Source organism: Polypterus senegalus, chromosome 12 (assembly GCF_016835505.1).
Source record: "Polypterus senegalus isolate Bchr_013 chromosome 12, ASM1683550v1, whole genome shotgun sequence".
Lineage (NCBI taxonomy): Eukaryota > Metazoa > Chordata > Cladistia > Polypteriformes > Polypteridae > Polypterus > Polypterus senegalus.
Window position 1 is genome coordinate 159,827,509 of NC_053165.1, and position 26,656 is coordinate 159,854,164.

The window sequence follows — 26,656 nt, forward strand, 5'->3', positions numbered from 1 at the left end:
CATGAAGTCTGTTTCTGATTGTTTGGTCAGAGACATTCACACCTTTGCCCTTTTGGAGGCCATTTTGTAGGCTCTGGCAGTGATCATCCTGTTTCTCCTTGGCCAAAGGAGCAGATACCGGTGGGTCCTGCTGATAGGTTAAGGACCTTCTACGAGGAGCCCAGTCCAGCTCTCCTAAAGGAACTGCCTGTCTCCTGGAATCTCCTCCATGCCTTTGAGATTGTGCTGGGAGACACAGCAAACGTATTGAAGTGCCTGCCATTCTGGAGAAGTTGGACTACCTGTGCAACCTCTTTAGGGTCCAGGTATCGCCTCATGCTACCAGTAGTGACACTGAGTGTAGCCAAATGCAAAATGAGTGAAAAGTCTGCTCCATCACAGGACTGGAAGCTCTGGTAGAAAAAAGGTCAAATCCCCCACATCCCCTCCAGGAGGCACTGTTTTAGAGCACTTTTAGCCACAGGCTTATTCCACTACTGTTTGCTAAGAAGCACATCTAGAAGGTCTTTACTTCACACTGCTATCAGCCAATTCAATGCTTTCACCTGTTAAGTTTATTATTTATTGATTGATTGATTGGTTGGTTGACTGATTGATTGTATTCGCTGTACTGTGAGTCTGCATCCTTGTGTTGTATATTTCTGCTACTGTATGCAACTGAATTCCCCCATGGAATTAATAAAGGAAGGTGTCTCTCTGGTGATTCTTCCTATGAAGTCAGTAGACAGACTGGGAGAGCATGGGGAGTCATGAAGTCGCTGGAAAGGGGTGTGTGGCGCAAAAGAACGAAGGTTCAAGTCTGGTCCTGGTGCTTCCCGTCTTGCTATATGGTTGTGAGACATGGATGCTATCCAGTGACCTGAGATGAAGACTGGACTCCTTCTGTACTGTGACTCTTCGAAAATCCTTGGGTACCGCTGGTTTGTCAAATGAGGTTGCTCATGCAGTCCCAAATGAGGCACATTACCTGCATTTTGAGGGAGCGTCAGTTACGGCACTACAGCCATGTGGCGTGATTCCCAGAGGGTGATCCGACTCGTAGGACCCGAGTGGCTGGATCAGGCCAAGGGGACGCCCAAGTAACACCTGCCTGTGGCAGATAAATGGTAATTTCTGGAGGATGGGACTGGACCCTGTGTCTGCCTTGGGGGTCGCCAACCAGGATCCCGAGCTGTTTCATCGTGTGATGGGTGCGACAACACACTGTACCAGTGCATGCGTCCCAACCTGACCTGACTTGATTAATAAAGTTTATCTAATCTAATCTAATCTAAATACAAGTTGTTGGATGCTGATTGCCATCTGTATTAAGGGAAGCATGGCAGTGATGCTCATTATGCTCTGCACCTCATTCTTAGTGTTTCCTACTGATTTTAGTAGCTTGTATAACCAGCATCTTTGTTTTCTGGTCAGTGTTTAAAGTCCAGTTCTTTAAAAATCTTGTGATTACTAGGTAATATACTGACTCTACCTGTGCCGCCTTATTTCCTCTCAGGTCTAATATGATTGCAATTTTGATCCAATCTCAGTCTCAGTATACAAGGGTGGGCAAAAGTAGGTTTACACTTTCGAGTACGTGAGGCCGGTAATTTGAGCACTTATGAGCTCGTACCAAAGTGCACTGGGCCATTGTGACATTCTTTTGAGTTAATAAAGCTATTGTAATAATCATAACCTGTGTGTCTTTTTCCATACAAACAATTGTAAAACCTACTTTTGCCCAACCCTGCTATTGGTAATATCCATCCATCCATTATCCAACCCGCTATATCCTAGCTACAGGGTCACGGAGGTCGGCTGGAGCCAGTCCCAGCCAACACATGACAAAAGGCAGGAAACAAACCCCGGGCAGGGCGCCAGCCCACCGCAGGACACACACACACACCAAGCACACACTAGGGACAATTTAGAATCGCCAATACACCTAACCTACATGTCTTTGGACTGTGGGTTGAAACCCAAGCAAACTCCACGCAGGGAGGACCCGGGAAGCAAACCCAGTGCGCCACCGTGCCGCCCTATTGGTAATATTCACCTATAATTTAATATTCTTGTTTTATCAAACCAAATGACAGCTACCTCAAAGTGACTTGCAAATTTCTTGTAAGACTTCTTTGTTTCTGATACCAGAACATCTTTCTTTTTATTTTTTTTTTTGTTTGTAACTTTACTTCAAATCCACTTGATTGCTGTTGTAAACACACCCGAGGCTGTGAGTTCCAGCGGGCATGGACCGGCTCCACTTTACCTGTTCATGCCATCTAGCTTTGACATAGATGTATGTGGTGATGAAGCACATGCTTTAGCCTCATGTATTTGCTGTCCTCATTTCAGAGTCACATAATCCTTAATGATGAGCGTGCTGTTTAAAGCTGCAAATAACATCATTTACGTTGGGAAAGAAGACTGGTAAATGTTTGCCACCTGCCTATACCATCAACTATTACAATCTGATCTGCTATGTAAAAGTTCACTTCCAAATCTACACATATGAAGTCTAAATGCATGTTCAACTGAATGAAATCAGACCATTAGCACCAAGCTGATTATTTTCTTTTTTTCATCCACAGAGCAATGACGCCTCAGGGAGTGCCTGGAACTGGTTGTATTTCATCCCTCTCATCATTATTGGTTCCTTCTTCATGCTGAACCTTGTTCTCGGTGTATTGTCTGGGTAAGTATCTACCTGCCTCACCACACTACATGCCACTGTGCAGTTATTAAAATTGATTGCCCAAAGGGTTATTGTGTTAGGTGTTAACATTTTATATTAGCTGTATTTATGGAGTCTTTGGTTAAGAGTTCCAAATAAACAGCACATTTTTGGTTATTTTTGAGATGATACTAGGTAGCTGTTGCTGGAAAATGTTTACCAAAAACAAAATGTAATTATTTATGCATATCATCACCACACATAACATTTGAAAATATAAACTGCAAACATGCTGTTTTTACAACCGATTTGGGCAAGAATGAGATTTGGAAATTTGCTTTTCTGACATGCTAACTAATTAAAAAGCTTGTCCATATTTATATGATTTTGAAACTACTTCAAAGGGATATTGGTTAAACATGTTTAATTCTGTTAACGTATTACATTCAGTATCTCTTTCTCTAAGGTTTAATAGACCAAATATTTATGAAAAACAAATCCACACCAAGGATATTTTCAACAGTTCATTTGGACCCGATTCACCTCACTGAATGTACTCTTAATGATATAGTAAACCCGAAAAAATAATCCTATATTTACCAGGAAACTGTTCACCAAGTCCTTGTTCAAAAATCAGACGCCAAAAGCGGACACCGCTTGTTTTTAAGATTAGGCCGCTACTTTACATTTTTAAGATTAGGGACCCTGGTGTACCTGGCCTTACCCCCACCAACCTTAAGTTCAGGGTTTGGAGTAGGAGTAGGCCAGTCAGGGGATGGCGTCCAATCTTTGAACAAGACCCCTTTGTTTTTTGTACAATAAGGCATGCAGACATTCAGGTGTACATCCTATTCTACTCAATGCTTGCCACATTCTGCATCGCCTGCCATGTTTGCCTCATCAAAATAACATGTGATTCACTCCTTTTACTATTTTTAACTCTATACTCCTTTTCCTTGCTATTGTCAGGGATCAGAAGCTGAAGTCAAAACAGACATCTGAAGTGAAATGTTCTGTACCTACTATAGGAAATACAAGTTAAATATACTTGCAATCAAGAGCAAGTATATTTAGAGCATTATATTCTTTATGACATTCTTTTTTATTTGGCCAATTTCTTCATTTTCCCAATAATTCATGTGAATGTTTATATTAATCCCGTGTCCATTTAGGTGACCCAGCAAATTTATTCTACTGTAGATACTAATATACATTTGTGTGAAGAAACAACAGTTTTCATTTTAATTACATAAGATGTTCATTTCCACTCACATGTCCTCATATTTGTAATTTGCTTATTTGAAAACATAATTTATTTTGGAATTAATGGATAGGTTTTTTCATGATCATATGCTAGGTTACAAAATGTGTACAGCAAGTATAGGCGTGCATGTCTTTCTTTGCCTTTATTTATTTTTTTATTTGTGACATCTGTGTTTGATTTCAAGATGTGTGATTTTGGGTCTAAGGATCTCATCTTGAGTAAACCTTTATGAGTATTAACTAAAGCAGTTGTTGAAAGTATCCCGTGAATAGTGGCTAACTTGCATTTCAACTATACTGACATTCTTGTACATGAAAAACATGAACATTAATGACAGAAATACGGAAGCTGAGAGAGGATATGTAATATCGTTATTTTTTTTTATTGTTTCCTCGAGATAATGGACTAATTTAATCGAGATCTCGATAAAACAAAAGATCTTGTTTTCTCGAAATTATGAAATATTTGTATCTAACATTTAATGTTTAGCTTATTGAAGCCACATCCTGTTTGAAATGGAAGAAGAGCAGAACTGTGTTGATCAGCGCGTCACATTTTTGTTCAATATGTTTATGCCTTAGTTTAGCACATAATAACGTTAGTGCCCGTCATTTAAGAAGACGGTTAGCAAGGCTTCAACTGTATAGGCGTCGCAATGTAAGCGAGCCTGATGCCAGGAGCAAAGGTTAAGTTTCGTTTTCTCGAGAACGCGATAAAATTATTCCGTTATCTTGAGAAAACAAAGTTCTCGATAAAATTAGTCTGTTATCTCGAGGAGTCAATCTAAAAAAACGATATTGCACATCCTCTCTCGGCTTTTGCTGAATTTGTTTTATTTTCAAATTGGGAGAGTATGTGGGGTCATGGGGTCGCTGCAAAGCGGTGTGTGGTGCTCCCAGTATCTCTGCTAAAGGACGAAGGTCAAAGTCTTTAGAGTCCTGGTGCTTCCTGTCTTGTTATATGGTTGCGAGACATGGACGCTATCCACTGACCTGAGATGAAGACTGGACTCTTTCGGTACTTTGTCTCTTGGGTCTTGGGTACTGCTGGTTTGACTTTTATTTTAAATGAGTGGTTGCTCATGAACCAGGCGAAGGGGATGCCCATGTAACACCTGGCTGAGGCAGATAGATGGTCATTTCCGGAGGGTGGGAATGGACAGCGTGTCTGCCTGGGGGTTTGCCAACCAGGATCCTGAGCTGTTTCGTCATGTGCTGGGTGCGGCAACGTGCTGTACCAGTGCATGCTCCCTTACCTGACCTAATCTGTATTCTACATAATGTATCTTTGAGGTATAGATTGTTTTATATTGTCATAAGAATGTGTCATAGACATCGTAAAGTTTTGGGGCAGCCATCCGTATATTGTTTTCCTGGCTGCAAAAAGTTGACTTAAAATAGAACAGAGTCCAAAACAGAACTGACTGGCCGTGAAACAAAAGCAAGAATAGGGGATGTGACATCACTAATGCCAGAACCAGAAGTGATGTCATCGTTGGCTCTGAAACTGAAAATGATGTCATCAGTGGTGCCGGAATCAAGCGGGTTTTCCCGGGAATGGTCCGCAAGAGACTGAGAGAGACAATTAGCACACTCCGCCGCCCCCTGGCCTGGCGTAGAATTACTGTTGTTTAGGCCTTTTAGCTGTTTCCTAAGCGCACATGTGTGACAATATTCCTTCCATTTTGTTTGTTTTGATTCCTAGCTATTTTAATTTTTAGTTTCATCGCAATCCTCCATTTTCTCTAGTGCTTATTTAATTCTCTCATTTGACTCCCTTTGTTCTTTTATCTGCTATGACAAAGATTTTGGATAGGGACAACATATTCTCAAAAAGACACTTTGTTGAACTGTTCTAATCAAATTAAGATATGATGTCTGATGTTTACATAGATGAATGGCTCCAGGTTGTTTCTCATTGTAAAAGAGGATACGCATGTACTCATCTTTGCTTATCTAATGTTAAAGGGGGGCCTCTTAAAACAGATGAAAACAACACAATTGGGGTGCTCTGTATGTACCAGCTTCAGGGGGCACTTTCTCCAAAAACTGACAATACAGAACGAGCAAATAATGCTGTAAATGTTGCAGCGCCTATGATTAAACACTTCATATTAAAGATGCCAAGTCATTTTGATTGCTATAATGGTTCACACAAATGTGTAACTGTGAGGCTTTGTTACAAGAAGTCAGTTTGCACATAAAGAGACATGCAGGTTAGGTGCATTGGCGATTGTAAATTGCCCCAATTGTGTGCTTGGTGTGTGTATGTCTGTGTGTGCGAGTGTGCGCCCTGCAGTGGGCTGGTGCCCTGCCCGGGGTTTGTTTCCTGCCTTGCGCCCTGTGTTGGTTGGGATTGGTTCCAGCAGACCCCCGTGACCCTGTAGTTAGGATATAGCAGGTTGGATAATGGATGGATGAACATATCATAGTTATTGAATCAGAATCAGATGCATTGGCCAAGTATGCTTACATGCAAGAAATGTGACAAATTTTTATTTATTTTTTTTTTTTTAGTTGCCAAATGAAACACCAAATCAAAATAAACTTTTGCAATAAATATGTACCTAGAGTTTTACAGAAGTTAAAGGATTACAAACTCCGGACATTTTGTTTCAGATTAAAATGTGTGATATATTCTTAAAATATTGGGCATCACCACTTGTTTTATGTAGTTCAGGCTTCTTTATTCTGCTTATTTGTGTAACATTGTGTAAGTTATAGGTACATTAAAAAAAATAACTTTATGTGCATTTAAATCCACTGACCCTTGAATTTCAAAGCTTTACCTAATTTTCTGTTTTTATTCAAGCATTATGGTATACAGTATATGACTTCTGGAAATATCAGATCTGTCAGGCAAAGTTTGCTGTTTTCATCTTTCCTCCCTTCTTTCTTAGGGAATTTGCCAAAGAGAGGGAGAGAGTGGAGAACAGGAGTGAATTTCTTAAATTGCGGCGACAGCAGCAGATTGAGAGAGAGCTCAATGGCTACCTGGAATGGATCTGCAAAGCGGGTAGGAAACAACCTGGTGGCAGCCTCCAAACATTTCTTAGTGTATGGCCAGAAAGGTCTGTCATTGTGTTGAAGATTCATAGCATTTTAAGTACGGCTTCACTTAATGTAGATGCAGGCTTGTAATCCCCTTTGATTCTTGCTTCTTGGCATGCTTATGGTCATGGTTCACTTGAAAATTGTGGGTTAGGGTGGAGTCTTATTTAAATTAATTTTATACACTATCTGAAATTTCAGAAATATACCATTTAAATGGTGAATGGGTCATGGCCTACGCTCTCATTATTTTTCATTAGTTCCATCATATAATACACTATGTAGAAGGCAAACATGCTTGCACAGTACTGGTTCATTCATGCTCGCTTACCTACTATTTTTTTTAATTAAATCTCATGCCTACAATTTGACTAATGTTTCCCCTTTTGTCTAGAAGAGGTAATCCTGGCAGAGGACGAGAGTGACCTGGACGATAGGCTGCCTTTTGATGGTACATATGCTGTTTTTTTTTTTTAATTTCATTTTCACCACTTCCTTACATGTCTTTGTAAGTGAAGAATCCAGGAAGGAGAGTTTTCCAATGGTTTACTGATTTAGACCCTTTCTTTCAATCCTACCCTACACCTAAAAAGTCATTTTACTAGAAAATAAATAAAGAACCACATGCACTTTTTTCAGTGTTATTTTGCATTGTATCTCTGTATTTTTATGGTATGATTTTTATGATAATACAACACAACAAATACAAGCTAATTTCAGACAGTGTGGCCTAGAAGATGAGGTGTTTGCAGCATAAGAATATCTCCACCACTGACAAACAGCACATACGGTAACTCGGAACAAGTGTGCTATTATTTATTTATTTGTTTGTTTGTTTGTTTACTTATTTGCTAAAAACTAACCTAAAGAAATTAGCATAGTTTTTTTCAAATATTTATGGTGTCACAAAATGCATTAAAACTAGAATTAACAGAGCCTACGAAAAAACTCGTAGATCCGTCCCACCTTAAATCACTTTGCACCTCTCCATCAGCGTCTTTTGTCCGGTGACTGTGTCGATAAGCAGCCTACTATCACATCCCCCCACCGCCACACAGTTTTCTCAGCTCAAGTCTGTTTACCTGCATGTCAGTTGCTTAGAGTTGTTTAGAGTGAGAAGTCAAGCAAAATGACACCTTTTATAAATACTATATCGTTATTTGGAACACATACATTTCATGTGTGTTCCGTGTCTACAACGATCTATGTAAACACATCGTTCAAACAGAAACGTTTTTCATGTTTTAGTAATAATTGACAAAATGTGGACATGAAGTGTATAATGTGTGAAGCCTGAAGTCCACTTTCACAAAAGGTATAAATATAACAGAACAAGTGCGCTTCTATTCACGACTATAACTGCAGAAAAAGAACTTGCGTTAGGGTATGTGGAGAGTCGCTCGCCTACTGAAGAGTCTATAACTGAAGGTGGAAGCTGTACTTTGTATGTAAGAGCCAGATCGAATGTTATTTCCCTATTTACCTTTATGTATTTACTTACTTCCTACAGCGTAAATTCACCAATAGAGTTCAGAGCTTCCCATGTACATATACAAAGTACAGTGATGGCAAAAGTGCGACGTGCATTCTTGCTCCGATGTAGAACTGTCGTCGTCTGAGTTCACCTCTTATAGCGCGTCTTTATGTGAACACAGCAGTGTCAAATGCGAGGGAGAGAGGGTTGAATCATGAACTCGACTGAGAGAATATAACTGAAAAAAAAATAAAACAAAGCTAACCTTTACAAGTATCATAAATTTTCACCGGCTGTTACAGACTGGAATCAAATGTATGTTTTTATTCTAAAATAGTAAGAGCAGCTCACTTCTCAAAACAGGCTCGTCCAGAGTCGAACCCGTGAAGTTTTGATTACCAGTCAACAGTTGATACTGTTGCGTCACCAAAGCGGTCGCAGCAAATGCGTGTCAATGTCGCACACTAACACGGGTTCTTTTTCTGCAGTTATATTCTTGAATAGAAGCGCACTTCTTCTGCTATATTTGTACCTTTTGTGAAAGTGTTTATTTGATATTTGGACTTCAGGCTTCACACATTATATTCTTCATGTCTACATTTTGTCAATTATTACTAAAACATGAAAAACGTTTCTATTTTAACGATGTGTTTACATAAACATGAAATGCAAGTGTTCCAAATAACGATACAGTATTTATAAAAAATGTAATTTTCCTTGACTTCTCAATCTATACAACTCTAAGCAACTGACACGCAGGTAAACAGACTTGAGCTGAGAAAACTTTGCGGCGGTGGGGGATGTTATAGTAGGCTGCTTGCTGCTAATCGACATATTTACAGGACAAAAGACGCTGATGGAGAGGTGCGAAGTGATTTAAGGTGGGACGGATCTATGAGTTTTTTCGTAGGCTCTGGTAATTCTAGAGTTAAAATAATTTACCAATCCAACTGCAATTGTGCAATCCTTATATTCTGTTTGGATTGCATAATGCCAAAATGGAATAAAAATGTATAGATTATTAAAATTAATTTTTGGTTAAAAAGCAGGAAGATATCAATCCAAGTGTTCATCCCTTTAATTAGATGACGGGCCTTTAAACATCACTAAATGGCATCCACCTATGTAGGTGTTTGTTTTCTCATGACTTCAGGTTACATATTTAGATCTCTTGGATGTCTCAAGGTTGCTTAGTTCAGCTCTTAACAAAAACTACAGCCTAAAGTTAAACTGATTTCAATGACCATTTTCAGAAATGTTATTGAAAAGCACCAAAAAAGTGAAGGATAGTGGAACATCCAAAGGCTTTGAAAATACCTAAAACATTGTCTGTCAGATCAAGGAGGAAAAAATGGGCACATTTATTACAAGTTGGCCTCAAAAAATCAGTGTGTGTGTGGGCTGCTCCTCAAGAAAGATCACTAGCAGGCTTAGAGCAATTTTAAAGAAATGAACAGTCTTCCACTGCCTAGATGGGATAACTTGTGCACTGATCTAAACAAACTGGGCTTCAAGGGAGAGAGATGAAGCAAAACCTGTTCGTTAGAGGAATTGAAGTCAAATGTTGATGACAAAGTGACAGAAGACATTGAGAACATTAAAAACAACCTTTTTGTGTTTCAGTACTAAGTGTTATGTGCGGTGTAACAATACATAACCCTGAAAAGCTATCCTTAGAGTGAAGTATAGTTGTAACTCTGTTAGGTTATGGAGATGTTACAGGGCTTGGAATGTTTGTGGTGACAAAGTGCACAATGTCACGATTTTGAAATGTATTACTCGGAATTCACTCCTGTTCCAATTTTGTGAATTTATACGTTTGACTGTTTAATTAATTTAGCATTTTTCTAATGATGTCATTGCCTTGCTCTTTTGTATTTCCTCACAATCACTGCGATTCTTTGTTATTTCTATGTGGTCGTGGTAATGTTGCTGTTGGTTCTCCGTTGCTACCACATGATTGTGCCGTCACAATGCATGATGTCATTATGTTGTAGCTATATATAATGCCATTATGATGCCCCCAATGTCAAAGAGGGTACAAAATGAGTTGCTGTTGGTGTGAATAGCATAGTTAAGGTTGAACTTTATTTGATAATAGGACTTTCTCACGTGCCTTTTTAATTTTGATTGTTCAAACTCGTTTTGTCTTACTTTTAATGTTACAGTTTTGACTCCTGCCTTTTTCAGACCTTGTCTATTATCGTCTACCAATCTTATTGATTTTGGCCTCTGGGCATGCCTTTTTCCACTATAGGCATAACAGACAATAGATGCAATAGGTTATAAACAAATCTTTCTATTATATAAAAAAAATCCTGGGACGAGACACGACTTTTTAGCCTGGGACAAGACGAGACTTTTTCAGAGAGATACTTTCAAGTCCCGTAAGGCGAGACTTTGTGCCAAGAGATTTAACCAGGCCCGGGGCTGGATATAAACGACAAAAGAGTAGATAACAAAGTAGAACGTCTTAAAGAATTCAAAAACATTGGCGCGATACACATGCAGAGCAGGATAGAGATAATGAAAGTCCTAAAATTCAAAAGTCTAAAACTGCGCAAACAAACAGAAATTATTACTTGGTCAAAACAATGAAAAGAGATCAAATATATTGTTCGGATTTAAACTTTAAGTCAGAGACTTGTAGATCATCTAATTTGTTTTGCCATCTGTGAAAAGTAATGTTTCTTCCCAATGAAGAGGCGTATCCGCGAGAATTAAAAGTTTTGCTGTTTGGTGAAAGTGAAATCCACGTACGTGAGTGGCAGAGACGCAAAGTGGCTGGCGCGTAGAGCTGACTAGGGGGTTGGCAAGCGAAGCGAGCAGGGGGGGCAAAGCCTGCTAGTCTTAGTAGAAAACTAGCTGCAGTTAACACGACAATAGTAACTTAGGAAAAGATCAACATTTCATCATAAAAATAATCTGAAACATGGTAACACAACTGTATTGGAAACAATTACCACAAAAAAACTATTTTTTGGCAGACCCGTTGAAAGCATGAAGATCACCACAGTGGTGGAAAAGTTAGGTAGGAGAAAAATGTGGAAAATTATATGTCCACATGTACTGAGCTGGTAGAAATTTAATTACAGTTAGCGTCAGTCATTTTTTGAGCGTTTATAGTTGTGACTGACTTGTAGAATTTTTTCATTTGACCATAAACTAAACACATTTCAGATTCTTTTCTATCTTAGATGTTTTAAGCGTACTAATGTTGGAGGAGAAATAGGTATAACTAACACTACAGGTCTCACAAAATATCTGGAAACATTACTCACTGTCTCTTCTTCCTGGTTTATTCTGCTCAAGCATCCCTGATCATGTTGTCAATTCATTTTTCCAGTTGCAAGGGGAGTTACAGCCTGGAAGTTACCTGTTCTTTCATTCCAGTCATTTTCCTATGATTTTACGCTACGTGTTTGAATTTTTCCAAATGTTCCCAATTGCAGTATTAAGTGATTCATTCTTAAGTAACATCTTCCCTTGTTCTTTAGTGATGTAAATGTGGGCCAGGTAGGAAGCTGTGGTATCTCTGTTAATTCTATAGTGTTTGTGTCCATGCACAAAGCTGAGTTTTCTTTATTTGTGATGCAGGTGACCAAGGTCTTGACTGTAATGTTCACATTTACATAATCTGTTTGATTTCCACGTTCACATTTGCTACAGTTTCTCTGCTGTGCCTGCCTGAGTGGTCTTTTTCTCCTATTAGTTCTCTTGTTGTCTTCTTTGTTATAAGCAAGAGGGCCGCTCATTTTCTCTGCATGAGGAAATGAGCCAATCTTTGAATTCTTCCTTGGCATTTCTCTGACCTGATACTCTATGATTCAGAGTGGGAAAGTTACGGTTTAGCGGATAATAACACCACCTATTCTATTACAACTCTGTGGGATACTGTAAGGGCGAGTGGCAATGCTCTGTACAATTGGAAGAATTCCTACTGTGCCACGGACATGCATTTTCATACAGCTCTGTTTCAACAGCATGCATTCCTGAAATGTGGAAATTCACAATACTTAAATAAAAACGCATTGTGATTTATTCTTATATTTTGGCATTACCATAGGCTCTAGACGAAGAGCAACTATTAAAAAGAGCAAGACTGACCTCTTAAATCCAGAAGAGGGAGAGGATCACCTAGGAGACATTGCCTCCGTGGGTAAGTTGTTCAAATCATTTGTAACTCATTTGTGTCTTTTGACGTAAGCAATTTAGGATTTTTTTTTCCATTACTTATAACATTGAGAAACAGCGACTCACTAAGAATATCTTAGAGAAATGATAGTCGTACCAATGCATTCAGAAACAACGTGGGTAGAGATTTAGTGCCCCGGGTCTTATTTTAGCCATGTCAGTTCTGTATTTAAGTATGATTACCTTTAAAAGAAAAGTCGTGGAAAATTTGGAGTTTGGACAATTGTTGGGGATAGTACAGGGTGCAGCAGAAATGACTCCCACATTTCAAAAAATCACTGTGGGGTCCCCAAAACAAGTAGAGGGGTGCGGTCCGTTCTGTTAGGTACGGTACATAATAAAGTTTTCAGTCGTCACCAGGCCGTGGTCGGGTGATCATCGAGGCTTTGCAGTGGAGGCTTTTTTCAAAAATGGCGAATCTGTTGCTGCGACGCAGAGGGTGTTTTTCGCACGCAGTTCGGTTTACATGCTAATAAAAGTGTTCCAGACTGGAAAACGATTTTGCTGTGGGTTCAAAGAGTAAGGGCAAAAGGAGGTTTTCAAACTTCGTCCTCGGTCCTTGGACCAACTAAAGGAGGCTATTCAAGAAGAAATTGAAGGAATTTCGCCTGACATGCTAGTGAGAGCGATGGAAAACTTCCAAGAACGGCTCCAAATGAGTATCAGCCGTCAAGGCCACCATTTGGGCGATATATACTTTTTAAATCTTAAAGTAAAAAAACTTTTTTATATCTACATTTGGGAAATAAAAAGTTTTGGGTGATACCTCATAGCATTTTTTTTTCAATCCCCTTTTGAAATGTGGGAGTTATTTCTGCTGCACCCTGTAGAAGGCCGATGAAAACACTGAAGCAAATTGAGGGCAGATAATCACCACAAATGCATAACAATAACGTGCAAAAATTGTGTATCACCCCAGAAATATGGAAATTCTACAAATTTACTGAAATTACAAACAAATCTCTTGGTTTTCAGTGAACTGTGCCCCCCTAGTGGCTAATGCCTATATTGTAACGGACATGCTTTCTTATTCAGTCCTCATCACTAAGTTACTATAGTGTCACATTAAGCCAGTAACTTCACCTGGCAATTCATATCATAGAAATATTCCAACAGCTGTACCATTTTGATTTGTGAACGACTTTGTGTGAAACCATCAATCATTCAAATATTATTTTTTTCTTTACAAAATTTCAAGGAAGGCATTTTTTATTGCTGCCAAAGAGGGCATAGAAATAATTAACTGCAAATGTAGATGCAATTAGATTACACTTTATGCTATAATCCGTAAGTATCTGTAAATTCATAGCAGTGAGTCCTTTACCAAATGCCAAATCATTCCACTTAACTGATTATAACATTTTAAAACTATGGAAATAAATTGTTTCACTGCAATGTGAAAGTTATTGTTCATAAACGTGTTGCGGAAAATTAACAAATGTGAATGATGACAATGTATTTGCCCTCCCCAGTTCTCAGTTTAATGACTCCTTCTTCCCAAGAAAACACAGCTTTCTTTTTTAGCACAGAAGTAAGGTCATTTAAAGGCTCTTAATCACACATATTTTGTGTTATGCCAGCTATTGTCATTTTCTCATGGTTGCACAGCGAGTCTTCTGGATCTAGAAAAACATTTTGTGAGAGGAAATCCTTGCTTGTTCATTTTCAATTCTAGAGCTCAAGATGTTTCACACAAACAGAATATTATTGACACAGTATACAGTAACTGCATTTCCCTCCTAAAGCAACAGCTGCTAAAGACTTTTTTTATTCAGACAATGAATCTTGTTGTCCCTTTTGTCTAATCCCCCCTTTTTGCATATCCTTTTCTATTTTTAGGCTCACCCTTTGCACGTGCAAGCATTAAAAGTGCCAAATTGGAGGGCGCTTCCTCATTTTATAAGAAAGAGCGCAGGTTACGTTTCTTCATCCGCCACGTGGTCAAAACTCAGGCCTTCTACTGGACTGTGCTGAGTCTGGTAGCCCTCAACACTCTTTGTGTAGCCATCGTTCACTACAACCAGCCTGAGCGGCTGTCAGACTTCCTCTGTAAGTGATGGAATCCTCATGTTCTGCTAACCCAGAGAACTTGAACAAAAGCTCAAAGCTCACTCATGTCTTGGACAATTTTAATTAATGTTAAACTAGTTAAAAGTATTTAGTATTGTGCTTTATCTTGCTGCTTTGTAAAAGGTACTATACAAGATAATCATTTTTGTAAAAATATTGATTTATATTTTTAAATTGTTTTTGGTAAATCAGTAACTACATCATCCTGGTTTAAAAGAGTGTGGGTGTGTACATTAGTATGCTATGCACGTGACTAGTGTCCTTGGTCTTGCCTTGGGCGTAATGCTCCTATGATGGGTTCTGTTTCCCCCATGAACATACTCCAAAAAATGATGGATGGACAGATGGGTTGAACTCGGCACTAATAGTAACCATGCAGTTCGTAATAGCCATACGTGAGCCTGTTAGCCTTGAAATTATTTGTTCACTTTATCTTTTATATGACCAGGATAACATTTTTGGATTTGGGTATTTTATTTTATTAACATTTTTCTCATGTTTAGTTGGTGGAAAACATTGTTATTTTGGTACTTATTTTATTCCCTTTTTATTTTAGTTTTAACTTGAGTAATTGTGTTTTTTATCGCTACAATGACAATCAAGATTTTGATTTGATTTGATTTTGATTTGATAATACCCAAGTTCTCACAAATAGGTTTTCAATTTGTTTTCTATGTCAAAAAATATTTCAGTTTTAAAAACTAATATTATATATATAATCTTAATAATAATTTTAGCATACTTTAATCAGTACCTACTGTAAATAATGCTTAAATGTCTAAACTTATTATGTTTGTTTTTGTTCAATACTCTTAAATTTCAGATTATGCAGAATTTATTTTCTTAGGACTCTTTATGTCCGAAATGTTTATAAAAATGTATGGACTTGGGACCAGGCCTTATTTTCACTCCTCATTTAACTGCTTTGACTGTGCAGTAAGTATTGTGGATATTTTAAAAGTTACTTTGTATTACTTTCATTTTCCAGCTTTTTAGCCACATGCCCTAATTATTTCAGCCTGTTTCATTATATCTTCCATCTTACCAACATGTGGCACCAGTTGTTCCTCTGCTCTGTGTTTGTCTTCAGACTTCACATTGATCTGCTGCTTCTCACTCTCATTCATCTCCTTACACAGCTTACAGGCCTTAACCTTTTTATTTAGAAGTTGTAACGAACGATAGATAGATAGATAGATAGATAGATAGATAGATAGATGTGAAAGGAACTATATGATAGATAGATAGATAGATAGATAGATAGATAGATAGATGTGAAAGGAACTATATAATAGATAGATAGATAGATAGATAGATGTGAAAGGCACTATATAATAGATAGATAGATAGATGTGAAAGGAACTATATAATAGATAGATAGATAGATAGATGTGAAAGGCACTATATAATAGATAGATAGATAGATAGATAGATAGATAGATAGATAGATAGATAGATGTGAAAGGAACTATATGATAGATAGATAGATAGATAGATAGATAGATAGATAGATGTGAAAGGAACTATATGATAGATAGATAGATAGATAGATAGATAGATAGATAGATAGATAGATAGATAGATAGATAGATAGATAGATAGATAGATACTTTCTTTATTAATCCCAAGGGGAAATTCACATACTTCTGAAGCGTCTTCACTGCACTTCTTCAATCTCAATACACCCACTAGAATCAACCAGTAATCTGCATCTGTGTTCATCATGGAAGATTGTACTTTGTTACGTTCTCCAAGACAGCTGCATGCGCAGGATTGATAAGTTTACTAGAACTGGATAATATTTTGACATATAAACAATACTCACAAAGTCTTAGTACCCTTCTTCTGTAGACTGCCCCTCACACCACTACACATTTATGACCCCTATCAGCCAGCTGCCCAGTTCACTGACGAGTGCTAAAGCCAATACCTGCAATAGCATTTTCTGAATTCATATTTGGGCTTATCTTTTCCATGTCATCTTATCATTTTAGCATCTTTTCCTTCAGTTCTGCCTTATTTTGTGCCATTAATTTTACAATTTGTATAGTGGATTTCCTATGGTAATCTATCTTGTGCCTTCCTGTCCCAGACTGTACATAATTGAAAAAAGCCCTTTACTCTTCAATTCTGGTATCCTAAATATCATTTATGCTTCCATTATTTACTGACAGTTCTGCAGAAAAAAAAATGACTAATCCTGTTTTTAGAACAGCAACCATTCCTCTGTTTTAAAAGCTGAAAAAAGCACTTTGGCATAGAGAAAGCTTTTGAGGCTTAAAGAATTCCAGAACACATGAAGCACTGTAATGGAAATGGGATGAAGTCTAAAGTAACCTGTGGATGCCCATCCTTACAGAATGATTGTAAACTGTTATTTAATCTAAATGGATCTGATTTGTTTGTGTCAGGACCCTCTGCTGTGCTCATTCTGCTAAGCTTCAAAATGTATGTTTGATTAACAGTCACGATGTTATTAATATGTTTTGTTTTTTAGGTTATTATAGGCAGTATTTTTGAAGTTATCTGGGCAGTAGTGAAGCCCGGAACATCTTTTGGAATCAGTGTTTTACGTGCTCTCAGGTTATTGAGGATATTCAAAGTTACAAAGTAAGTAACACTTCAATTCACTGTATCTTTTATTATAAATAAAACATTTATTCTTGATTATACCTTTTGTAGGACGACACGGTGGCTCAGTAGGTAGCGCTGCTGCCTCGCAGTTAGGAGACCCATCTGGGTTCGCATCCCGGGTCCTCCCTGTGTGGAGTTTGCATGTTCTCCCCGTGTCTGCGTGGGTTTCCTCCCAGAGTCCATAGACATGCAGGTCAGGTGACCCTGTAGTTAGGATATAGCGGGTTGGATAATGGATGAATGGATGGGTACCTTTTGCATTACTTCATAGAACGAAACAACCTAAACTGAATGAACGTAAATGTCTATAACTGTGGTTCTCACTGTAATAAAATTGGGAGTGGTCTCCCCAGACTTTCTCGTATACTCGGATATGAGGATGGATATTTGAGGAGTAAACCGCAAGACAATGATTGTATTTTTTATATTATAACAAGTCAAGTCAAATTAATAATATATTGAACAATTATTATAAAAGTAAAGTTGAATAAATCGGACTCTGCAGCTGCATGAATAAAAGGTAAAATACCACTTCTGGTTAGTTGATATATCTCGAAAGTTGATAGAAATCTACATTTTGTACCTCATACTTGTATGCTAAATTTGGTTGACCGAAGTGAAAGTTATCATGTTTACACACACAAAGACAAAGACATAATACCAAAAGTGTTATTTTCTGACTCAGGGAGGTCTAAAACGTGAAGATTCATCAAAATCTCAAAATAGAATTTTTTAGAGGGTACCAATACTTTCCCTACACTTTGCATACAAGAAAGTCAAGGTGGTCTAAAACATCAAGCTTCATCAAAATCTCAACATAAAATCTTTGGACGATTACAATACTTTCCCAATACTTTGTATACAAAAAAATAAAAAAGGGAAAGACACAGCCAACCACCTATGGCCAACAGTCACTGCTTAGTGCAGGGCTCACCAACTCTGGGCCTGGTGGACAACCGTGGCTGCAGGTTTTCATTCTAACCCTTTTCCTAATCAGTGTCCAGTTTTCACTGCTAATTAACTTTTTTTGTTAACTGTTAACTTTAAAAAAATTAACTGTTTTTAATGATTAAGTCTTCTGAATTGATTCTTTTCTTCATTAAATGACAGCTAAACAGAAATGAGATGTGAAACGAGCCAACAGATGACCTGCTAAATTGGGGCTTCAAACTCCAACTAATTTCACTCCAACCAGTTCCTTAATGAGAAGCTGGATTTTGCTGTTAATTAAACCTGTTATTCAATTTCATGGCTTGTTTCTGCTCTAATTCTGTCACAGCAGACATTACTGTTGCTATTCTATTATTTTCTTCGTGACCTGAGAGATCAGCCTTATGAGACCTTCACCTTTCTTTATTTTCACATTTTGTTTGATGGGTACAGGTGAGCTGGTCATGCCCTGCTTGTTTTGTGTCTCATTACTCTCCGGCTGCTAATTAAGGAAAAAAACAACTAAGGGGGCTGAGTCAAGTTAATTAAAACTAAGGCTAAAGAAGTTAATTAGCATCAAAAACTGGTTACTAATTAAGAAGATGGTTAGAATGAAAACCTGCAGCCACTGTGGCCCTCCAGGACTGGAGTTCGACACCCCTGTTCTGACCCTTTTCTTAATGAGTGACATGTTTTTGCTGCTAATTAACTTCTTTTGAAATAATTTTAATCGACTTGCTCTTGAAAACTCAGACCCCTTAATTGTTTCTTTTTCCTTAATTAGCAGCCAAACAATAGTGAGATACAACATTAGCCAAAGCAACTGGTGTCTATCATACAATATCTGAAGATAAAGAACGATGAGGGTCTCAGGAATGTTGATCTGCTCAGGTCCTCAAAACAAAGAGAAACTCAACAATTTCAGAAATGTCTGCTAATGCACCACAAGAGTAGCAACAAGCCATGGAATTAAAGAACGAGTTTAATTAACAACAAGAATCAGAGCCTAATTAAGCAGCTGGTTGGAGTTTGAGGCCCTGACGAGTTGGTCGTCTGTTGGCTTCACTTCACATTTCATTTCTGTTTGGGTGCCACGTAAGGAAAGAAATGAAGCAATTCAGAGGAACATTGAAGAAATTCAGGGCAACATCTCTTAAAAAAGCAATTCAATTAAAATGAATTCACAAGAAGTTAATTAGCAGCACAAACAGGGCACTCATTTAAAAAAAAAGGGTTAGAATGAAAGCCTGCAGCCACGGTTGGCAACCCCTGGCTTAGTGTAAGGTCTGGTATTGCAATTTTTATTTTCTGCTTATTTTGTTAACACATTTAAAATAACCCCAACCATAACTCCGTTTCGATTTGTTTGTAAAAAGATACAATATTTTGAAAATTTTTAAATCTTGTTGAATGATACTGTATAGTTAATAATATCTTTATATATAATATGCTACCATATCTGGCTGTTTGTCTGTCCAGGATTTTAAATCACCTTGTCACAAAACTCCCACAGAGTCATAGAAAGTTTTGGGGCAGCCACCCATATAATTTGGTTTCCTGGCTGCAAAAGTTGTTTAAATGAATACTGCACTGATGTGCACACAACCGAGTCCAAGACAGAACTGAGGGACTAGGGAAAAGATGTAGGCTTGTAAAGGGGAAGACAGGAAGTGAGATCATAGGGATCAGGCTCATGGTCTTCAGCTATTGGTTCGAGTCCGGACGTGACATCACAGGGGCCGGGGCCGGCAAGGTCTTCTTCCATTGGTTCGGTCCTGGAAGTGATGTCAAGACAGCCAAGTGGGATCTCCCGTGAATGGTCTACAGGAAAGGGAGAAAAAGAGTCTGTGCACTCTGCTACAACCGCCCTTACTCAAGCCCTTTAGCTGCCTCCCATGCGTACGTGTGTGACAACCTGTAGCTCGCAAACTATTTGACCGATTGACCTGAAATTTGGTAGACATATACTACGTGATGTTTACTATCCGCTTTCGGGAAGATGATTGGCCTCCAAGCTTATTTCTCTTTTTACTTTAATTTTATTTTATTTTATTGTTGAATCTACTGTCGGCAGCAGGCAGCGGGGCGGTCGTGCGGCACATGCGTACAGGCGCCGTTCTCATTCACTGCCACCTTCGCCGTCACTTCCCCAACCTCTTCATATCTTAAATCATTCTTGAGGCAGATTGAAGATTTAAGTGCCAGCTTAAGTGAAAAATGAAAGAAAACGTACTAAGTAATTGCAACGCAAATACTGACTTAATTAGTTTTAATGCAAAAAGATGCCGACGAAAGAAGAGAAGAAGTGGAAGAATAGAATAGCTGCTCAGGAAGCAGCAAGTGCATCAACCTCTGAGCAAACAAATGATAAACATACAGAAAAGAGAAGGAAAACTGGGAATGCTCAAGTCAAGTGGATTCGCAGTGTGCCGTTACTGGTGTCTTTATATTAATATTCAGGCAGTTTATTAACGTGTCTTGGACACTGAACTTTAAACCACAAGCCTTCTGATTTAATCATTGCCTAAGACCCATTGTGTGACCCTGAATCACTCATTTATATTGTCTTTCTAATGTTTGTGGGAGAAAAAATGCCGGACTTGTCTATATAAGGTTATACAAGCATAATGTCATGATTTGGTTTTTTTTTTTGGTAAAACGTTTCGTTTTACGTGCAGGGTAAGTGTGTCTGGGTGTGATTTTTTTCTCCTACATTCTATAAGTATTTCTCCCTTATATTATACTGAAGTTTGAGAAATATGTAGTGAATATATAGTGGGGAACCATATTGGTGTTCATGAGTGATTCTCTATAATTTCTTGGTTCCGTAGATAAGTCCTAGGTGCCGTTGTTCCATATGACAGAGCTGGGAAAGTCTTTTTGTTTTCCTTAGTGCTGAAGCTGCTAAGCCTAAAGAAGGAATAGCTGGCAGGCTTTTCTCCAGCGTCTTTCCCATGGCTTGGCTGGCTGAGGTATCTAAGGCAGTGGTTCTTAAACTGTGAGGCGGGCCCCCCTAGGTTGGGGCGCGAAGATGTGAAAACAAGAATCAAAAATATGAAAAATCCATCTATTGAAACCAAAACAAATGAACTTAAACTACATTCTGATACTAGAAAAATAAATATAGAATTAGATAAATGTTGATAAAAGTTAAGTAGGCATAATAAAATATGCATCTATGATATATCATTAATTAAAAAAGAATAAATGGGCTCCTTTCAAAAAAACATTAGGTGGGTGCGATTAAAACTGTTATGAAAACTCGGGCCGCAAATACTTAAAGGTTGAGAAACGCTGATCTAAGGTCTTATCTTAAGTTAATTTTATTGTGCTTCATTTCTCCTACGATGAAGTGTCAACATGTGGCGGCATTTTTATTTTTCCCTTTTGGCTAAACTGGCCAGTCCACACAATCTTCAGTTTGGTGTCCTTTATATTTGTTAGCAGCGGAGATGAGCATGTAAAGTAAAGATATCAGTCTCTTCTTCATTTGATTAATCCTCTGCTTTTATTTACCTTCAGATACTGGGCATCTCTGCGTAACCTAGTAGTGTCCCTGCTAAACTCCATGAAGTCCATTATCAGCTTGTTATTCCTGCTCTTCCTTTTCATCGTTGTCTTTGCGCTGCTGGGCATGCAGCTTTTTGGGGGCCAGTAAGTAAACACAACATATCAATGCTTAACTTAGCCATTAGTCTCAAAACTTAAGCCAGCATGCTGTTCTATACGGCAGGAGATGCTGAGCGTGGATGTGTTATGTGCATTTCTCTTACGCATTATAGAGATTGTCTAAATACTGTTTAACGACTGATCTGCTCTACACTAGTCCTGAGCACCTGAAGTGGGTGAAGCTGTTTGTTTAATTGATTTCTATTCCTGCTTTTAACTCCTTCACCCAGTTGTTGTCTGTTTGGAATTTGAATGTTCTCACTGTATCTGCATGGGGTTTACTTCCAGTACACTGGTTTTCCTTCAAAGGTGTTTTGTTAGGGTAATCTGCATTTAAATTAGACTGGTGAGAGTGTGGGTGTGTATGCTAGTGGTCCTTCAGTGGACTACCACCTGTCCAGGATTGGTTCCTGCCTCACACTCAGAGATGCTGGGACAAGCTCCAGCTCCTTCCAGGATTAAGCAGGTTTCAGGATATAATACTGTTTGTTTCCTTACTAGGGATGAAAAATGGCTAGGGGCACCATCATAAGATGCTGTCAAGATATGCTAATATTGAATATTTTTATGTTTTGCAACATACTAAGTATTGCAATACAATTCCACAGTAAATTTTAGTTTTTATTTGACTGCAGTTAGTGCTGAAGTCATATCATCAAATCAGATAAACACACACATTTGTGAATCATCATTTGGAAGGCCCATGCTAATCAAGCTGCAAAATCTTTGACAGAAACAATTTGTTGTGGCTAAAGTTTTGCTGGTACTTCTTCCATAATAAATGATACAAACTATTTTGTTCCCTATATTTTTTTACTGCAGTGTCCAGTTTGTACTTACACTAAACTTAGGTTTGAAAAGATTTGTTGTATAAGTGGAAGTGAAATGGAGCAAAGTCCTTGATGTTTCTAAATTCTTGTCAGTGATGTTTTTATTTTGAAGTCATATAGGCTGTAGTGTGTAATCAGTAATTTTGGTAATGAATATTGTTAATGTAAAGTCATAATAGTGCTATTTCATGCTAGGAAGTAATAAGTATTAAACTATATTACATTTTACTTCTATGTATTTATCTTCTGACTGGTGGCCTTTTTTTGTATAAAACAGGTTTAATTTCGACAGTGGTACACCCCCCACTAACTTTGACACCTTTCCTGCAGCAATAATGACAGTGTTCCAGGTATGAAATAGAAACGCATGTGCTTCCTTACTGTTTTTATATGCGCCATGTGAAATGTGATAAAAAGTTATGCAATTTGAAGATAGTACATGTAGGTAATATACATATTGTGAGTAGGGGGGCTGAAGGCCCCCCTAGAAGACACAGACGCTACTCAAAAAAATCCTCTTAAAAACGCTGATAGACTACCTTCACATCGCTCCCTTACTTGCTGGGCTTACTTGCAGTTGCTCTGTCGCGTGATATGCTCCTCAAGCGGCTCTTCGCATACTTAAAAACCTGAACAGCAACTGTCCTTTTTGATTGATTGCTTTGTTTCTCCCTCTTCTCCCCCAGACATCCTCTGCTCCTGTTGGGGGTCCCACTCCCATTGTGCACCCCTATGATGTTTGTCAATTCTTTTAATTGAGAACTAACTGCATACTGAGCTCATTTTACTTCTGAAAGAGACGTGTTTGTTTGAAGTGTTTGAATAAAGTTCCTGTCTCTACAATCTCCTGGGTTTGTGTGCAATTCTGTGCCCCAAGCATGACTATATATATATATATATATATATATATACAGTACAGGCCAAAAGTTTGGACACACCTCCTCATTCAATGTGTTTTCTTTATTTTCATGACCATTTACATTGGTAAATAAAACCATTTCAGGTGACTACCTGTTGAAGCTCATCGAGAGAATGCCAGAGCAGGGAGGCTGTTTTGAAGAAACTAGAATATAAAACATGTTTTCAGTTATTTCAGCTTTTTTTGTGAAGTACATAACTCCACATGTGTTCATTCATAGTTTTGATGCCTTCAGTGAGAGTCTACCAATGTAAATGGTCATGAAAATAAAGGAAACACATTGAATGAGGAGGTATGTCCAAACTTTTGGCCTGTACTATATATATTTATATATATATAGTGGACTAAGCCCCGGACACAGACAGGTAGACATCATATTATGCACCACCACACGTTTACTGACAGTTACTAATATTTACAGTTAATAAGTGCACACACAAAAACCCCCAAGACTTCCCCAAAGTCCAGGCCTCTCACACTCTCTGCCTTTCTCTTCAGACCGCCTCCACTCCTCTCCTTCAAGCTCTTGTCCTTCTCTTCACCCGACTCCTGCCCTGAATGAAGGGAGGCGGCCCCTTTTATAGCCACCCGGATGTGCTCCAGGTGTCTTCCAGTAGCCTTCCGCTGACATGCCCCTGTGTGACAGAAGCACCGGCTGCGTACCCAGAAGCAACTAGCAAGCCATAAAATTAAATAAGGTCTGAGATTGGCAAGAATTGGTTTGTAATTAAGCAGTTGGGTTAGAATGAGAACCTATAGCCACTGCGGCTCTGCGGCACCGACATTGCCCAGCCCTGAGTTAGGGATAGGCAGCAGATGAATGCCCCACAGCTGTCTCTCAAAACACCTTTGTAAATTGTCCAATGAGAAATATTTCCCTTTTTAATGATTATGAGGTCTAGCATATGATGACTGCTGTATAAAAATATACTTATTGTGTTGGCAGTCATACCCTAAATTTCACTCTTTGTTCTTTTATTTTTTTCAATATTCAATACCTGTTCTTTGTTCTTGTTATATATGTTTTACCTGTTCTGGATTAAATGCTCTCCTGTATCTTTTTTTGGTTCTTGTTCCTTAGTGCATCAAATAACTTAGCTTTCCTGTTTTGTTCTTTTCTCCTCCTCCTGCTGCTGTCCTTCTTCTCTTTAACTGTACTCTGTACAGGCGACAATCATAACCGTATAAACCTATAATATCAATGCATCCTTTAGTAATCTTACCTGCCACTCTCACTAAATATGTCTGAGCAAACCATAATTACTGCTGCACTATAGGGAAATATAAAAGCCATGATAAAAACATATCATATAACTATTATAGGTTTAATTATATTTATTATGAAATAATTGCATTAACAAAAACAGTTCAGAGTAAATTAACAATTTGCATGACCATTGACAAGTGAAAAAAATAGAATACCTGTAAAACAAAAGAAAACAAAATGAAACAATTTTTTTCTCAGAACAAAAACAATTACATTCATTTATTTTAAAGTAAGAGAATTTAGGAAAGGAGCTAAACAGGAAATAAAAGTAAAAAAAAAAAAATAATTGATCTTATTTGAAGAGAATAACATTGCATACAATCGAGTCAAAGTTAACAAACAAGAATTCAATCCCCACCCGAGAGAAAGAAAAGAGAGCCAACAACAAGAGCAAATCTTTAAAAATAACAAAGAATGGAGAATATCTTTTTCCCTGATATATATGCTTATTCTAAAATTGTATTAATTAGGTCCTGCCATATTTTTAAAAAGTTTGGAACAGACTCTGTAAGTGAGAATTTCATTTTTTCCAATTTCAAATAGTATAGGACATCACTCACCCACTGACTTGTTTTTTAAATAACAAATCCATACCCAAACTATGTAAAGATATAAAAAAAAATACAATACAATTACCTTACTCGTTTTAAGCTTCAGAAATGACAAAGACTTAAATATAAAGACAGGGAACAATCTAAACCTTTGCAAATAACAAGTACAGAGAAATCCGTCTTAAAATAAAGTTCAAAAAAAGCTCAATAAAACCTCCACAGGCAGGAGGGAAGGCAGAAGAGCAAACACTCAATGGGACCTGTCACTTCCCTCAGGTGACTGCACTTTATTAGCTGCAACGTCTGAGGGCCACAACCCAATTGGAGGAACATCCCTGTTTGTCAGTCCAATTTCTATTGACGAGTAATAATGGACATGAGCAAAGTAAAAAAGGGGTGTAACAAACAAAGAAAAAAGGGCGAATCCAGAGACAAGGTCAGAGCCGGACCGTGGCACTTACAAATGGTCTTTCTGTGGACGGGTAGGCAACAATGGGTGTGGAAGAAGAAACGAAAATCAATTTTTAGCAAAACTAGGCATTCAGTAATGTAATACAGTGACTCAGAGCTATTTGCTTTTCCGGTAACAATTACTATATACTAAAGCACTATGTCATAAGGCAGGAGTCATCTAGAAATGGTTCCAAAAACACAAGATGAAATTTATTTACTATTTTGATGTACAGAATTACAAGATCAAAAATTATTGAGCACCAATAAGATGAGATGCAGTAAGCTAGTTACACACATTAATTAGATCAGGCAAAATACAAACGGTAGAAATCATGAGGTGTGATTTCATCCAAACTGGGCAGTGTTCTTATGGGACATTTCGACACATTTATTAAAGTCTGTGTCTTTAAAATTTCAGGAACTCTATTGGGTGAAGGGAGAGTGATTAACTTTTAGTTTCAAGTGTCTAATAACTTAGCCTTTCAGAATATAAATATGCTAAACATACAATGAATATCAGATTGCAGAGAAAGGAATTTAATCATGCAGTTGTGTGTGTGGCTAAGATTATGGCTGAGTTATAATTAGCTATGTACTGCATATATTTTTGAAATGACCTTTCTCATTTTCTAATAATACATCAAAAGAACCCTTGAGTTTTATTTTCTTAACTAATTTGTTGAAAGAAAGAGGGTAAT

The 26,656-nt window shown here is 37.9% G+C and overlaps 1 protein-coding gene across 1 annotated transcript in view; it reads left to right on the forward strand.

The window, feature by feature from the left end:
• LOC120540050 (voltage-dependent P/Q-type calcium channel subunit alpha-1A-like) overlaps window positions 1–26,656 on the forward strand; it is a 514,575-nt gene that overhangs the window by 309,634 nt on the left and 178,285 nt on the right. Inside the window, exons 8-16 of the mRNA XM_039770511.1 lie at window positions 2,571–2,674; window positions 6,817–6,932; window positions 7,362–7,418; window positions 12,508–12,600; window positions 14,475–14,684; window positions 15,529–15,641; window positions 17,203–17,315; window positions 21,792–21,923; window positions 23,046–23,118. Coding sequence (XP_039626445.1) covers window positions 2,571–2,674; window positions 6,817–6,932; window positions 7,362–7,418; window positions 12,508–12,600; window positions 14,475–14,684; window positions 15,529–15,641; window positions 17,203–17,315; window positions 21,792–21,923; window positions 23,046–23,118 — 1,011 coding nt within the window. The remainder of the gene's footprint in view (window positions 1–2,570; window positions 2,675–6,816; window positions 6,933–7,361; window positions 7,419–12,507; window positions 12,601–14,474; window positions 14,685–15,528; window positions 15,642–17,202; window positions 17,316–21,791; window positions 21,924–23,045; window positions 23,119–26,656) is intronic.